General features: G+C 48.8%; 1 protein-coding gene across 1 annotated transcript in view; it reads left to right on the plus strand.

Annotated features, from left to right (window-relative positions):
- LOC144152620 (uncharacterized) overlaps positions 1-17,903 on the plus strand; it is a 48,578-nt gene that overhangs the window by 19,337 nt on the left and 11,338 nt on the right. The window contains exon 3 of the mRNA XM_077683957.1: positions 15,493-15,793. Coding sequence (XP_077540083.1) covers positions 15,493-15,793 — 301 coding nt within the window. The remainder of the gene's footprint in view (positions 1-15,492; positions 15,794-17,903) is intronic.

Consider the following 17,903-nt stretch of genomic DNA (forward strand, 5'->3'; position numbering starts at 1 on the left):
AATTTCATGCACGTATAATTGTTGTCTGTAGCATTTTCTTTTGAGATTCGACATGACGTTAAAGTAGCTATTGCGAGGCAACACGGTTAATACTGCACAAAATAAGTTGCTGCGGTCCTTGTGAATACGTTGGATCAGCAGTTACGGTCTTATAGCAGCTTGAACAAACCGTAACTCCTTCTGATTGCTGTACCTCAGGTGCAGGGAAAGGTCGTTAATTCACGGTTTAATCATTAGAAGTTATCGATAATTCAAAGTAGGTGAGTAGCGCGAAGAAACAGTACGAAGATTTTATTCTAAGTATGAGATCTTTTCAGTGACACCAATATCATGCTGTTGGAGTGCCCCGTGTACATGCAGCTACATGCATGCAAGCTGTCGTCTTCAGCGGAAAATAGGACTTCCCCATCAGCTCAGCAGAGATCCCTGGTGGCGTTGTTTTAATGCACACATATTTAAGTTCCTCATCACTTGGTAAAGGAACAGACTGTGTGTTTGAAATTACCTAATGACACTTAGAAGGACTAGAGGTTTATCTTAGCGAAAAAACATGGGACTGCGTTTACCTCCCGCAGAGGCAGTGATACTTGACACGGGAATTCCGCAACCTCTCAACTTTGGTTTGAACTGCACATGGAACGTAAATAAAAGTCGCCCTGATGATGTAGTTGTTCTCGCGGCGAATTGTCATACAATGTTTTTGTGACAGCTTACAGAATACAAGAACCATGTCGTTTTCTGCTGGGCATTCTCGATAAAATTGCCTTTTCCTCAATGTGTGTTGCAGACTCAGTACATGAAGTGACGGAGCGTTCGCCTGTGTCCATTCCTACGTCCGTCCTAAATTTATAAGGTATGAAGGTGCAGACGGAAAAAAGCGATTCTACACAATTTCAGAATTAAAGGACTCCGTCTAGGAATTTGATGTCTTTATCAAACAGTGACATGGATGGTGTGCTTGTGCATTTTGTATTCCATTTGTGCAGTAAGATTTTATCATCTCCCTCAGTTTTATCTTGGGTTCCGTTCAGGCATTTGTGATTTATAGTTCTGGCTCAGAACCGCAGCTTTTGAACTGGTCGCCCATGTGACCGCCTATGTTACTGAGTCGACGTTTTCGTGCCCACTCGCTGAAGCATCGGCGCATCGGTCCGATATAGAATGATCAATCTGTCCACCGCCATTATTTTTGACGACGGCTTTTACGAACGAAAGAAAGGCAGCTGTTTTTTTATTATTCACCAACAAGTTGTTCAAAATACATCACACAAACTTTTGGGCCAATACCCGAAGCTAGTGTAGGCCCATTACGTAAATACACAATACAGCAGCAAACATTAAACAGGTGAGTGAAAAGATACTGATCGCTAACCAATGCACGAAGACCAAATAATTACAAAAAATTGAACAGAACAAAAAGGAAGCGGCGTTCATGCGATGTTGGATAGGTAGTACCTTTTTAGTGCAAATACAAAGTTATTAGCTGTTTTTATTTCTTTAGGTAAAGAGTTCCAAACTTTTGCTCTGTAATATTGTAGTAGCCGTTGACCATAGGTATTTCGGGTTACAGGCAAGTTAAAATTCACGTTACTAGCGTTCCTAGTGTTCCTTGTAGGTAATACAAACAAATTTATTGAAAAAGGATGGCAATGAAGAATAATTTTGTTGACAACTATAGAGACCTTCATTTCACGCAGAAGCAAGAATGGAAGTATTTGAAGCTCAGAGAATAACGAACGGCTGCGGACACAAGTGTTAGAAAATGTTATAATACGTAATGCCCGTTTTTGAAGGCGGATGATGGGGTCTAAATAAGTTTGATATGTGAATGCCCATGATTCGCAACAATACGTCAAGTGACAATGAATGAATGAGTAGTAAATAACCTTCAGAACTCAGACACTGAAGTACGTTCTACCTCTTAAAAGGGCGAAACAGGGCTCTTCTGTTGCACCCGCCCTATTCTTAGACCGGTGCGCAGCCGCCGATTTCAGTGACCTCTCGGATGTTACGATGTAGAGGTATGTAGACGACTGTGTGGTGCTTATCAATGCTTCTTGTGCAAGCGACACTGTCGTGAAAATCGCAACAGTCACCAGAAAGTTTATCGCTCTCTCTAAGGAAAACGGTTCACTCTCAAAAAGCCGCGAGGAAGTTTAATCCAGTTGTTGGACCTCGAACATGATTTTACACCCAAGCATGTGGGTTAATGTGAAATCCGGGAAAGAAAAAGAGCCGTCTGCCTTTTTATAGCTCCACTTTAAACTTGGTCAAAAGGGGTGATACAACAACTTGTCTTCAAGCTGTTCTCGTCCTCCATTCGTGTCAGCATAAAGTAGATTACAGCTCTAAAAGCAGGTCACGCGCCAAAATAATGTTGATTTTTCTGCGGGTTTTATAACAAACGTTTGTGAAAATCTCATGGAGAATGTAAAGGAACGGAAAAAAATCAGCGAAACCCCAGTTCGAAAATAGCAAAACGCACATCACACCATACTTACACCGCATTGCACAATGTTAAGAAAGCAACCCGTTTTACAAATTACATACGTAACGTGGTTTGCCAGATACCACTATATTGCTTCCATTTCTATAACGGACGCACGGGCCGATGCTTCGATGAGCGGGCAAGAGAGCATCTACTGCAATACGCAGTAACTTAGCCGTTCACACGGGGGACCATTGTAAAAGATGCGGGTGTGAGCCACAACTAGCAAAAACGATATTCCAAAAGCGAGCGTCAGATAAAACCGACACACAGAGAGATTATAGAAGCCTTGTGGAAAAAAAGACGAGCCGTCAAGAGCCGTCCCGATGTGTCTTTTAATGAAACAAGCTCGTGATGATGATGATGGGCACGAGGGAGGTGAAGTGTCATCTTTTTCAACATCCTCCCCCGCGCGAAAATGGCTACAAAATTCATGGCGTGTTTAGAGTCCATGGCAGCAATCCAGTACAGTTCACAAGCAACGTCATTGATATGCGTAGAGGCAAGCAGTGTCTAGAACATCGCCGCTTCTGCTTCCAGCGATGATAACATTCTTTTTACGGCACCGAAGCGTAGATCTGTTTCGACGAATTCACCACTGCTTGTGGGACCAAAACGCTTTGTTCGCCAGCAGGCATTTTCGTTGCTCACAGATGTTTGCTTTCCTGATTTCCTCTTCCGTTCTGAAGACTTTTTTAAATCCAAGGAACGAACTTTCTTTGTTTCCTCTGTCGCTTCACCCTCTCCGCCGTATTTAAACTGCTCGCTCGTCTATGTTTCCTTTTTATCTTGACAGTCCGCACTCTCTGGTTCCACTGGCATCTTAAATGAATCACATTGCAAAGGAAACGCGTCCTCAATTTATTCTTTTTTAGCGTGGTCGTTCCTTTGTGACTTCTTGGCGACATTTTAGGGATTTCATGCGGTCGACGTTGTTGTTGTAGTCCTTTATTGGGGAGGAGGAAGGAGGGAAGTGAGGAGTAGCACAGATTAAAAATGATGTGTCCATAAAGGCCACACAGGAATTTCCTTTGTTGCGAACGCGACGGAAAGACGAGCCGAGACACGTCTGAACGCTATGCCGTGCACCCAGAAACTGGGGCCCGGTTTTATTCCGCGCTCGTGACGTTCATGGCTGCTTGCGAACCGGCGCCCCGTAGCCCGCACTCATTGGTTGTCACTCAGCCCCAGCGCTATCGCCGCTGGAGCGCCGCCACATAGCCCCTCAGTCACCCCTTGAGACGGAGTCCGGAGGAAGAGTCCTCGTAGAAAGCGGCACAGCAAAACGCACAATCTTTGCGTGCGAGGTTCACGGGTCGTGGTGCGAACGGAAGGGAGAGTGGTGGTGTTCAGGGTGGAATGGTGGGTGGTGGAGTGGAACGCAGGCGGGGCAGCTTTGGTGAAAGCGGGCTTGAGGCGATCGATGGAAACGACCGTGTCGCGGCCGTTGATGCGAACTGTAAACGTCTTCTCAGAGCGTGAAATGACGAGATGAGGGCCGGTTTATGGCGGTTGAAGTGACCGGCGGGTACTGTCGACACGGATGAATGAGTATTGAGTGTCAGAAAAGTTTGGATGAATAAAAGTGTGCTGAGTGGAACACCAACGTGGTGGTTGTGGGACGGATATAGCTGAAAAAATTCCCTCGCACTTCCCCGAGGGGGAGAGTGTGTAAGTGAATGCACGGTTGTTGATTGCGCGATTACGGTGGATATCGTGATCTTAATGAGTAGTCGAGAGATCACACACACGCACACAACTACAAAGAAAGATATTTCACTCGTTATTGCTGGTACCGTTGCCCGGTCCGCCATCATCGTTATCGAGATGCAGGACCAGCGACCGCTCTCGACGACGGCGCGCGCTCGACTAATACCCTCCCGCGCCACGCGGCCGCTACACGAGCGCCCTCACGCGTCGGAATGCGGAGCGCCCGCTACGCGAGCGAGAGCTCTCCCGCCCGAAGTGGAGAGGAGGCGCCCAACACCCGCAGTCACTGAGCGGAGAGAGGAGGAGGAGAGTAGCGCGCGCCCATCTCCCCCCGTTGCTAGGGAAGACGAGGAGCGCGCGCACCCGCAGCTGTTGCTATGCGGACGACGGCGGCGGACGATTCAGGCTCGCTTAAGAAGTGAATTCGCACTTAAAACGGGGTTAAATCGTTTACATAAGACAGGCCAGGGGAGGAAAGGTTGTCGTGCGGCTGCGGAGGGACCAGGAAGTGTGCCGGTGAGCGCAAAGACGTGCGATAGACAATTTGAGAGGTGGTACAACCAAGATCGTCTTTGATGACAGTGCGTAATCCTAGCAGCACCAGAGGAAGGTGAACTGTCCACTGTTCAGGGGACTCGTGCGCCATCAGTGAGGCTTTTAGCTGCCGATGAAACCTTTCGACCATGCCGTTGGCTTGAGGATGGTCTGCCGTTGTTTTCAGGAGAGTTACACCGAGTAGGCATGTGAAATGGTGAAAGAGCGTGAACTCAAATTGGCGGACACGGTCAGTGATATCTTGCGAAGGCACGCCAAAACGGGCGATCCACGTGGACAAAAGTGTGAAAGCAACAGTCTCAACAGTAATATCGTCGATTGGAACAGCCTCCGGCCAGCGAGTAAAAAGGTCGATCACTGTCAAGATATAACGGTAGCCCTTAGATGATGGTGGCGGGCCACGAGGTCGACGTGAATTGTGGAGAACCTAGAGTCCGGAAAGGGAAAAGGGCCAGAGGTGATGTGGTAAGCCGAGAAACCTTGCATTGATGGCAGGCGGGGTAGGAACGAGCCCATGCGCGTACGTCCGAATTCATGCCAGGCCAGACGTATTTCTCGGCAACCAAACAGCATGAGGCACGAACTCCAGGATGAGAGAGACGGTGAATGGACTTGAAAGCAATGCGCCTGAGAGAAGCAGAAAGGTACGTTCGTCTGCGGCTTGAAACCGGGTCGATGTCGCAAACAATGCTGATTCCCGAATCAGGGCAGATAATGTCCTGGAGTTGTAGAGAGAAACTGTTTGGAGAACGCAGAGTGCGGAGCTCCTCGTCATCTCGTTGGGCTTGAGCCAACTCCTGAGAACTGAAACCGGAGCGTTGTATCGGTTGTATGGCCTGAATACGGCTAAGGGCGTCGGCTGGGATGTTGTTGACTCCCTTTACATGCTGAATCTCAGTCGTGAACTCTGCCAGATACGCCAAGTGTCGCGTCTCTCGGAGAGAATATGTAGTCTTCGATGTCTTCAAGGCGTTCGTAAGAGGCTTGTGATCGGTGATCACGAAGCTGCGGCCCTCAAGGAAAAAACGGAAATGCTTTACAGCGAGGTATGCCGCCAGGAGCTCCCGCCCGAAAGTGCTGTAGCGTTGCTGAGTTGGAGAAAGCTTCTTCGAAAAGAAACCGAGCGGGTGCCAGGTGCCACGGATGTGTTGCTGAAGTACACCTCCAACCGCACAGAGGGAAGCGTCTACCATCAGGCTCCTGGGAGCGTTGTGGCGCGGGTGCACAAGGAGAGTAGCAGAAGCCAGACGCTCCTTGATGGTAGTGAATGCGCGATCGGCAGTTTCAGGCCATTCAAGCCTGCACTTTGGAGACTTGGAAGCTTGAAGGGAAATTTCGAGAGGGTGCACAATGGCCGTACAGTTTGGGATGAACCGTCGGTAATAATTTACCAGTCCTAGAAAACGGCGCAGTTGGCGTAAGGACTGAGGCCGAGGGAAGTTGATTATGGCCTTCACTTTGTCCGGTAGAGGGCGAATTCCATTGCGGTCGACGAGGTGACCAAGAAACTCCAGCGACGGCAACCCGAATGCGCACTTTTCACTGTTAAGGATGAGGCCATGCTCTGCTAGGCGTTCGAAAACTATCCGTAGATGGTACAGATGCTCGGATGACAATGAACTGGTGACAATAACGTCATCTATGTAGGCGAAAACAAAAGGTAAGCCACGGAGGACGACATCTATGAAGCGTTGAAAAGTCTCAGCTGCGTTGCGCAACCCGAAAGGCATCCGGGTGAACGAAAGGCCAAACGGCGTAATGATGGCAGTTTTCTTGACGTCATCCAGGGCTACAGGGATTTGGTGGTAGGCTTTTTGGAGGTCAAGCTTTGAAAATATGGTACATCCGCTTAGGTTATTGGTGAAGTCCTGTATATTGGTAGGGGGCACCTGTCGGGTACAGTGGCCACGTTCAAGGAGCGGTAATCACCGCAGATTCTCCAGTCACCTGATTTCTTCGGGACCATGTGTAATGACGAGGACCAGTTGATCGAGGACGGGCGAGCAATGCCGATCTCGACCATGTGATGAAATTCCTGCTCCGCGATTTTATGTTTCTCCGGAGCCAGGCGACGCGCCACGGCATGCGTAGGGGGACCAGTTGCAATGATCTGATGAACGACGTCATGCTTCACTGCGTTTGTCCTGTGGGGAGGTGCAGTCAAGGAAAGAAACTCATTCAGCAACTCCCGGTACGGAGAAGGTAGGTCGCAAAGAAGCGCAATGGCGAACGGGTAGACGGTAGAGGATCGGCCTGTGACAGAAAGGCCGGTTGCGGCATCCAGGATTCTTTTTCGGGCCATGTCAACAAGAAGGTCAAAGTGCGAAAGGAAATCGGCTTCTTGAATTACGTGACTCACGTTGGCCACGAGAAAAATCCAGTAGAACGCACGGCGTAGGCCAATGTTTACCATCAGGGATTTTTTCCTGTGCACGGGGATGCTGGAGTTGTTAATAGCTTGGAGATGGCACACTGGTGGTTGAGTGCGGTCAAAGGAATTAGCAGGGAGCACACTCACTTCAGCACCAGAGTCAACTAGAAAACGTTGTCCACTCGTTGCATCCGTGACGTAGAACAGACGACTGTCGCTGGCTGGTGAATCGGTCGTCGCCGCTAACGATTCCTCGCCGCGTTTCCCGACCAGCCACAAGGACGGGGGAAACGTTGCGCCGCTGCATCGAAGCGGCGATGGTACTAGCACAAGGAATTAGTGTGACAAGGCTGCTGGCGCGTTTTGTACTCCTGACGGTAAACTTGCGGCGACGAGGGACGGCGAGAACGGTGAAACCGACGAGTGTTGCACCGTTGCGACGAGCGGTAGCCAGCAGACGGGACAAGCTCCTCCAGGTTTTGCATGCGCTCTTGTGTAGAGTGGTGACGTCGTTGGATGCCGGTGAGGGCAAGGTGGTAGAAGCACCCACTGTGGTATGTTCGGGAGATCAAGCGGATGCCACTGTGGTTGGAGACGAATGTAATGTGGTGACTTCCGTTATCTTGTCGGCGTGCACGGCCAATTGTGGCAAGGCAAGGTCAGAAGCCGTAGCGAGGATCATCTGCACAGACGAGGGAAGCCGTTGTAGGAAAAGTTCCTTCAGCAAGCGGGAGTCCGTGGCAGAAGGTGTGTCGCCAAGCAGGATTTGCAGTTCCGGAAGGAGCTGCGAAGTTCGACGTTCACCCAACTCCTCCGCAGAAAGCAGCCACTGGAAACGCTGACGTTCCGAAGGCCTCGTGCGGCTCAAGATGGCAGCCTTTAATGTGTCGTAAGGGTTCGTGGTAGGTGGGTTTGCGAGGATGTCACGAACTTCGACTGCGATCTCAATAGGTAGCGACTGTTGGAGATGGGTGAAGCGGGTCTCTTGCGACGTGATGTGGCTCACTCGGACACTTGCCTCGGCTTGGAGGACCAACACGTCGGGGTGCTGATCGCTGAAGGGGGGCAAACGACAGGCGAGGGCGGAGATGCCATGTGAAGAGGCAGCGGGGGACGAAGAATTGTCGTCGGTGTCGCGATGAGGGTCCATTCTGGCTCCCTGACTCCGCTGCAGCGTCCTGGGCACCAGAGAGACGAGCCGAGACACGTCTGAACGCTATGCCGTGCCCCCAGAAACTGGGGTCCCGTTTTATTCCACGCTCGTGGCGTTCGTGGCTGCTTGCGCACCGGCGCCGCGTGGCCCGCTCTCATTGGTTGTCACTCAGCCCCAGCGCTATCGCCGCTGGAGTGCGGCCACACTTTCAATCAGCGGAGACCATGCTAAGGCAGGTCATATCTTATAGGACCATTTTCACTACCGGGGTAGACCCCGGTCGACACTAATCTTGACAGACCACTCTTTACGCCGAACAGCCCAAGGGCTCTGAGAAAATTAGGATCTTCAAATGGAGGATCATCTTCTGAGGCATCGGGATTCATGGAATTGATGAGCTTATAGGCCGGTACAGTGAAAGCGCGGAGCAGCGACAGACTAGGTAGTCAAAGGTGGCGAATACGGTCATCCGGCAGTGGGGACAGTAACGAAGTGGAGACCCTGTTGAGTAAATCCATTTTCTAGTGATGTGGGGTATAAAAGCGGTGCTTGCCCTAGCTTTGTTGACGAATACCTCCGCAGAGCGTGGCATCAGGGGAGCCAGAGCCAGGTAGCCAAGAGGGGTAACGGAAGAAAGACGGCACTTTTGGTGTCTGGCGGTCGACAAATTCAGGGAACTTCAACATGTGCCGACGACCCAGAAGCCTCCTTCCTTTCCCGCTTTCTCTTCAGATGTCTTGTTGATTTCTTCATGCCAGCTCTCGAGGTGGTAAGCGTTGGTTTTAAACGACGCTTTAAGCGTCGTTTCAACGGGGGAAGTTAATGCAGTATTTGTTGCTTTGGATGTGCAATAAGCAACGTTGAAGTCGTCAACGTTGTTCTGTAATCGCGCATGCCTCCCTACACTCAAGGTCACTGCGGCTTCTTCTGAGCAGTAGATGTATATCGGATAGCACGGGGGTGTGTTTCGCCCAGAAAGAGAGACAGCGGTTTCTAATAGAGTTATGTAATGCCAGTTCATTTGTAGTCTACACTGGTTTTCGTGTTCGGTGAGGAAAACGTCTTCAACCTGCTCGATAAATTGCGTTCATTGGTCCCGGACGATACACCTTCTTTCTAGTAGGGCCTCCATTGTCCATCTCTATATCACAGATCAGAGACGTCGACAGGGCAGGCGACAGGACTAACGGGGTAAAAGTCGGCATCACTGTCCTGGCAGTAACGCAGCCGCGAATACACGTCTTATGTGTCGGCAAAGGCGGTTGGGTATGGCTCGTATTTTCTTCTTCTTCTTAGGCTAGCCTCAAGCTTTCGCAGCGGGTTCGATGAAACTGGGGCTTCGTTCTTGTTTCCCAGAGGGGCGAAAGGTGGTTGAGAGTAATTAATCCTCCCTCGTGCCGATAATCTTCATCACGAGCTTGTTACGTTAAAAGACATATTGGGACGGCTCTTGGCGGCTCACCCCCTTTTCTACTAGCCTAATACATACACCGAGCGAATGAAAAATGCACAAGCTCACCATCCTTGTGTCTGTTCGGTAAAGAGATAAAATTTTTAGACAGATTCCTTTATTCTTAAAACGGTGCTGAATCGCTGTTTTTGCTGTCTGTATCTTCATATCTCTGAGATTTGTTGTGTTTTGACATGCATTTGCTTGGACGCTCAAAAGTCCGCTCCCGTCTGTTTTCTACGTGCTTTCTAATTGTCCGTCCAGTTGTGTTCGCCCTGTTAAGATTTTAACGCCATCGCATTATTAGGCTCATTCTTCGATTTCGCCGTGGCTTCTAGCCGTCCGCTATTATCGGTACTCACCAGGCGTCCGCGAAAATACGGCAGTGCTGCCGCTCGGACGGTACGACTGAAGCAACAAGATTCAAGGGCTCTGCTGAACCAATTGCGAGTTAGCGCCCGTCCCGTAATTTTCACCGTCCGTGTCTTTCGCTGCGCTAAATCTTATTTCTGTAATAACCACGGAAAAAAAGTTTTGGCCATCAGATGACCAGACTAGAAGCCGCAGGCTTTCCGCGCTCAATGCTCACTGGTGTGACTAAGGCTTTGCTTCGTAAAACAAAAACCTCCTTGAAAAAAGCTCACTCAGAACCCTTGCACAAAAAAACGCGCCCTGAAGTTATACCTTACGCGCACCGAGTCGCGCATAATCTAAAGAAGGTCGCCACGAGGTATAAGGTCCCACGTGTTTTCAGCACCACTTAACCTTGGCACGCTATACGCACGAACCGACCCTGCAAGGAAACCTCCCAAAACATGCGAAAAGAAGCACGCTAAACCTTTTGTAAATTGCATTGAAGGTGTTGTGTATCAGATACCGTTGGATTGTGGCAAAATATACATCGGCCAAACTGGTCGATGTGTGAATGAGCGACTACGAGAGCACGCCCTTTCCATGAAAAATGGGACGGGATCGCACGTGCCGTCCCCCTGCAAGGAATGTCACTGTGTACCCGAATTTGACAAAACAAAAAATTCTGAAACGAAGTCGGGACGCAACGGCACGTGGAGCCTTCTACATCAAGCGAAAGGGAGATAACTGCGTGAGCGTGCCATCGATGCTAATCTACGCAAAAGAATGTGCGTTCTTGGATAACTTTTAGATGTTTGTTGATATGTGCCCTCACCGGATGCCTGTTAAAAAACAAAATTAGACCACGTGTGTGATTACGCCTAATGTATATATGCATGTCGTCTTTTCAATAAAAACCAGTTGCAAGTTTGCGCCCGCCTCGCCCTTTTCACCGTCCGTGTCTTTCGCTGCGCTAAATCTTATTTCTGGGAGGATATATATATATTTGACTGAAGAAGTCTTACAGTTATTTCCTGATCCTTTGTGAGGCTTGGATGTGGGAGTGGGAATGTTCTCCTACTAAGCCTGTAGTGCTGAGTGATCTTTCGAAATGTAGTGAGTGGGATAAGCTCTACCGTACCCTCGAGGGAGTGGTTGGTCAGTGCGCGGGCCTGTTCGTGAGCATATTCGTTGCCCTCCATGGAGGCGTGGGCAGGGGTCCACACGATTTGCACCTTTGGTCGGGGGATTGACTTGATAATATTCTATGTGGTAGAGGGGCCACCCATCCCGATTGGTAACTTCGGTACGCTTCTTGAGAGTCCGTGATGATTGTACGGGCTGTGGTCTGCGTGATGGCCAGCGCGATGGCTAATTCTTCCGCTTCTTTAGTCGAACATACAGTAGCACTTGTGACAAGATCGGGCGTGGTTGTCACTACTGCAATCTTGGCCTGTAGTCCAGGTAGAGCTGCTGCGTCACTATAGACCGTGTTTTTGTTGGCTCCATATACCTTGTTGAAGGCATTAGCTCTCGCTTTCAGCCGGCCTGTGTGGTGGACGGGGTACATTATCCTTTGTAGAAGACGAAGAGTGACTTGCGCTCTCCAATGGTCAGAAAATTATAATACTCGGTGTCCAGTGTCGGAAGCCCACTTGATTTTCTCGAAGGCTTTTCTTCCCGTCTGAGTCTTGGCTAGCCTTGACTTTTGGCTTGAGAGATAGCCTTCCATTAACTCGTCTAGACTATTGGGCAGGCTCATTCTCAGCATCCGGTCGGTGGACGTGCTCGTGGGAATGCTGAAGCGTACTTTGTTGCTTTCGGCAGGAGGGTGGTAATAATGTCGCCGTGTTTTTTTGCCTAAAATAAAATAAGGTATGCGGTAGGTGTTCCCGCAGAGCGCAAATGCCTGAACAAGGCGATGGCTGCCTGTTTCCTTGAGTCGCCCTTGTCTGTTTGCCATTCGGCGTATCATGTGAGTGACCTGTTTAGTGGTTTTCGTCAAGTGTTGGATCGCGACGTTACTTTTACCACCGGCTTGAATGTGGAGGCGAAGTACTCGAAGGGATTGGCAAGGTTTGATTGTGTGTCCCTCCAAGACGACCGGAAGTGCGGCAACTGCGTACGAAAGCGCTCAGTGGGAGTCGAAGTAGCGCTATCGCGCCTTACATCTCAGAATACAATTTTAGATGTCTCTGCAGCGTTTTTAAATCATGGTGTGTGCTGTTACTGCATGGTCTCGGTAGAGCTCATAGGACGCTTGAAAATCGATACCGACAAACGGAAGCTGTCTCGTCTAGAAAAATCGAGAGAGGCAAGGCTAGTCTAAAGGCGGCAATGGGAAACGCTGGTCGTATACAGAAACTCTATAAAAGGACGCGTGTTTTGCAAGCGCGGTTCACCAGTTTCAGAAAAGGCGTTTGTAACGGGTGTCACTGATGATAATTGGTTTGCGCAATGAATCAAACACGCACATCATTTAATGGCTGCTGTAGTTATACAATTCGTTTAGCAGTACAAAATTTGTGCTCAGATGTATGTTTCAGCTGATCGGGACACTTGTAGCACTGTTGAAATTTCAGAAACAAAACGCACCTATCATTAGGGGCAATCAATCTGAGTGCCCACGTGTTCCACAGAAGTAACCAGAAACACAGTACGGCTACGTCTTTTTATGCAAATTTTCTGGCTGCTCTTATGAATTGAAGTAGGCCGAAGAGAAATGCATTACGGCCTCTACAGTTTCAAATAAAACTTGTAGGTGCTTTGAATTTGCCAGTAGGCTTCTGAAAATATGCGAAGACTCAACTGGTGTCAGGAAAAATGAAATGCGCTAACCCCTGACGGACACACGACCACGTGAAACTGAAAAACCGAAGTACGCGCATAGATTTATTTGCCGATATATTTATTGATACCTCCCAAAGGAGCAGCAAGCGGCAAAAATGCGGTACCATTGCCTTAAAGGAACACTCAAGACAAAACTGAAGTCGGTCTAAATGGATAGGTTGGCGTTCCCAGAAAACGAATGCTATGCCAGTCTGTGGCGCAGTGCCTTTAAAATAACCTCGTAAATAATAAAAAAAATGAAGCTCTCAGTCGCCCAGCAAAGGTGACGTAAGCAGCGGCTGAGCGGATGTTCGAAGAGTCACGTGACGAACACCAGGACGAGAAGCGCGTACACAAGTTCTGAAAGAAACACGTAAAATCTTTCTTTACACGTTAACTTTAATAAGTCATAAACAACAATAAATATACAAGAACAATTCAAGCCGCACCGAAAGTCGGAAGCTGCCAAGCCGCGGCGCCGCTGGCGATGGTTATTGCAGGCCCGGAATATTCACATGCCTGTTACCTCCAACTCTACCAAGGCTGCGCTGCGTAGTCAATTTTAACAGAGCGTTTTAGCGTAGGAAACCGTGCGCAATATTAGCGTACACAATTTCTTTGCGTTGTTCCTGGGTGCGCTAGAGTGCTTGCGTATCGCCTTTTTTACATCATGCGGGAAGTAGCGCGTCGGCCCCCCGCGGTTTCGCTCTTCTGTGGACACTAATTAGCGTATGATAGAACAAGTTTTGTAGCGTCAGCTACACTGGCCAAGGCTGAGTAGTTTCGCGTGTACCTTGAGGGGCCATGCTGCGCAAGCGCGAGGAGCATTGGATTGGATTCGATTTGGATTGGATTGGATTGGATTAAATTAGATTGTATTAGATTGGATTGGAAATCCAATCCAATAGACCCTTTGCAAAATGGCCAAAGCGTTGGCGGAAAAGCAGCAAGCCACTCTGGCAACACTGCACCCGCTGCGCCGCCATTAGAAAGGAAGCCAAAAGGCTGCGAGCACAGAGTTTCTAAGCAGTAGCTACCGTCCACCGTCCACGTAATTGCATACGCGTCGTGGGGCAACAGACTCGTGAAGCCGTGGGCGAAAACGTGCCACCGCCACGGCGTTGCTACGACCTGCTTCCTTTCTAATGGCGTCGTCGCGTTCACCACCAGTGTTACCACCGCTGAATTCTCAGTGTTGTCCGCCTTTTTGCAGAGGGTCTATTAGAGTACGGTTGTGTAGAGAATTGGGTCTGCACATTCGTTGACGTCATAGCCGGTGACGTCATAGTGACGTCATAGCCGCGGCAGATGTACTGGCGGCGGTGCGTGCCCAGCTGTGCGCCTCCGTTGCGCACTAGCCAAGTCTGACGCTGCGCCAGAGCCTCTTGATAGCCGTTTCGCGTGGCTCCTGGAGAGCCGTGCTGCGCAATTAAGAGGAGCAGTGACTCGAGTGGACTGAGCCGGACTGAACTGGACCGGACTGAATTGAATTGGGTTGGAATTGAATTGGGTTGGACGTATATCCTGGCATAGCCGAGCTAACACGCTGCTAATTTTTTTTTTTTGCTTCCTCACATAGCGCTGTCTGCCCGAACGAAATTTTGCAGCCAGGCCGGCGGCTGAAGCTGCGTGTGTGTTGCGGTGGCGTTCGCTTCGCGATGAAATGCGCTGGCGCCCTCCTTCGGGTGGGCTGTGCTATGTTGGGATTATCACTAGCGACGATTGTATACCACCTCCATGTATACCAAGGCTGCACTACGTAAGCCCACCGGTACAGCCATACATTTGAATATCTTTCTAGAGTTTTCGAAAGAAACTGCACGCGTACAGCCATTCAAGTGCTCACACACCGGCACCGTTTCTACAATAGGCATTGGACTCTGTTACAAGAGGATTTTACACATTGCGCCACGTAGCCAAGCCAAGTGCTTAGACTGGCTTAGACAGCAGGTAAAGTCACGGTATAAAAGCTCTTGCGCTGTCCGATAGATGTTTTGTAGGGAAAGTAAAAGGCTGCGCGGCGAGTTCAGATTGTTCAACCATCATCACACGCCCCGAGCAGCACCAAGATTGACGCACATAGACGTGCATGGCGGGCAAGTTGCCGTGCAAGTTGCGTGCAAGAGAATGGGACCAGTGGCTCTTGCGGCTGCAAATGCTCGCTTGGTAGGTTTTAGTTTTCCTGCAAGACCACACCGCTATCTCACCCGCTTCCGGTCTGCGTTTGCGTCACGGGAAATGTAATGGAATTGTGCGAGGAATGAGTTGCGTTTTTCATTTGGTAATTTCTCGGCAGTTCAAGCATTTCTCGCAGCTGAATAAATCGCGAGAGGGACACAGAGCAGTTGAACTTTTGTCTGAGTCCAATGTGCTAGTTACGTTCAGGGTCCCTCTAAGAATGCCCGACACTACTTCGTAAGCTGCCTTAATTCCTTCTTGCAGTCAATCACAAAATGTGCCCTGGTCACCTTGAAATCGCCTCCCAAGAACATTTGGATACCATGTGCCAAAAAAGCTCCTTGATTTCGGGGCAATGTACGTGTCACGCAAACATGATGTTGCATTGTCGTTTCGTGACGATGCAGGTTTTTACCCTTCCACAAAATGAACCAGTCCGAGATTGAACATCAACGCAAGCAGAGGCGATCACTCAGCGTGCATTCGCACAGACTACGGGACGGAGCTCGGCCTATCACAGGAGGCCTCGATAAACCGGCAGCAACAGATGCGACTGAACGGCTGGGGCCCATCAGGGCTGACACACTTGCTGGCACTGCTGCTCCCCGAGTACAGGCATCTGGAACTACAGCGGAAAGTGGACAAGTGGATCCCGGAGAGATCATGTCGGCAAGGCAGCACGAAGGTTCAGAACTCGCCAAGGATGAGGTGAGACTGTTTTCACCTGTGATCTTTTGGGATATTCGTTGGGAACTAGATATTTTCACGTCAACATTTTTGGGGTTACACTATCGATATTTTGTGCCGGCACCTACATACGAGGTCCTCAGTGGGAGGGTTAGGCAGCTGCGAGTGAAAGAAGTGAAGGGTGGACTGAAACGATAATGGGGCCAGAAAATACACATTCAGCAGGTAAGTCCTTCAGGAAACATTTAAATAAAGTATTGAAGTAAAAGATAGACAAACATTGACGGGGCCAGGAAAGACAAGTTCAGCCGGTGAGACAAATATTCAGGAAACAACTGGATAAAGTATTGAAGGCCGCTGAGGACGCCGAGATTGCTACGATGCTAAGGGACGAACAGCCAGTTTGAAATTCCCTGGTAGAAATTGCAGTGGTGTGCATACAACCGTTGCGTATACGTGTGCGCACCTGATCACTGAGGTGGGCTCCTCTGCCTGCCTCCGGCTTGGATTCTCTACAAAATATATTTGCTTTCCCTAACGGTTTTTGAACAGGAACCCCTTCATTGAAAAGCGAGCATCTTCTCTTCTGTACCAAGATAGCAGGATGAAAGGGCGAAGGTGAGGATGCACGCGTGGCATTGCTGGTGGCGCCGCGGTGGGAAGGTCGCATGGGATGATCGCGGAATGCGAAATTGCTACGATCAAATGCATCCTGCGGTGCGGAGACACCGCCGTTCTTGTGCGACGCCCGCGCGTCGTGCGTTATTCTTGACCGTTGCAAGGTGGTCCGGCGTGCGTGGACATCAGCCCGTTATTCTCTGGAGTGGAACGTGATTGCCTTCCTGGAGCCGGTGGTATGACGTCAGAGAAAAACATGAAGTTGCCAATGGTTTCGGGGAAATGTGATCTCATGACTGGTCGGTTTTGCATACGTTTCGCGTATCTTGTACTTTTTATTTATTTATTTTTATTTGAGAATACTGCAGACCTTCTCGGTCCAAGCAGGAGTGGTACAATGGGTAATACAAACAACGATGTCACGTACAGAAAGGTACAGACACAATCCAAGAAAAGAAAAAAAAAAACTATACAATTCCTAGTAGTCAAAACAAGTGTCAGATTGCAAAGTTCAGAATCATGCGGAAAAGTACAATCCCATCGAAGGGAAAAAAAACTGCTTACAATAAATCCTCTATTAGTGCATTTGCGTCTATTGTTCGAGACTTATAGTTTTAATCTTTTCAATAAAGGATTCTACTGTGTCACAGTTCACAGCTATTGATGGAAGTTGATTCCAATATGCAATTGATGACGGAAAAACAGAGTTTTTGTGGATGTTGTTGTGACTTGATGGCATTCGTAATGTCTTATTGTGGTTAGTTCTCGTGGAATGCCTGAAAGGTTCAAGAAGATGGTCTGATCGGGATATTGTATAATTCCCATGATAGAGGAGATACATGAATTTAAGTTTAGAATGTATTCGCCGTTCGGAAAGACAATGAAGTTCGGCTCTTTTACGTAGATTAGTAACACTGGTATACCTGGAATAATCGGAAAACACAAATCGAACTGCTAAGTTTTGCACTCTCTCAATTTTATTAATAAGAAATTTTTGATAAGGACACCAAATTATATCTGCGTATTCTAGTGCTGGTCTAATCAGGGCCTTATAGGCGGTTAACTTTACTGCAGGCGGTTAACTTTACAATTGCCATACGCAGTTTTCTTAAGTTTTAGCACTGGTAGCTGAACGAAAAAATGTTCCGTATTAACTAGAACTGTAAGGTCGGCACATGAGCGGGAAAGTAGTGGTGTATATTTCATTCTTTCGTTTTTACAGACGCGCTGCTATGGTATAAAAAAGACGCAAAACAGGTCTTTGGCAACAAAGTAGATTGCGTGTTGCTACGGTTTTCTTCAGCCTGCTCGCTGTGATGAATTCACTTCATTTTCCGTAACCGAGACCGTTGAGAGGCTCATCGTGGCATGTTTTGGACCTTATATGTTATGGAGTAATAGCACACTGACGCTTTTCTCTGCTTTTCAATGTCTCTTTCGAAATGAATTGGTAGTATGCTAATCGAATATGCAAACAGGGTGCGGTTGTACTAGCACGCACAAGAACGGAAAC

Source organism: Haemaphysalis longicornis, unplaced genomic scaffold (genome assembly GCF_048455015.1).
Source record: "Haemaphysalis longicornis isolate Haplotype H1 unplaced genomic scaffold, Haemaphysalis longicornis Haplotype H1 scaffold_9, whole genome shotgun sequence".
NCBI classification, from domain to species: Eukaryota; Metazoa; Arthropoda; class Arachnida; order Ixodida; family Ixodidae; genus Haemaphysalis; species Haemaphysalis longicornis.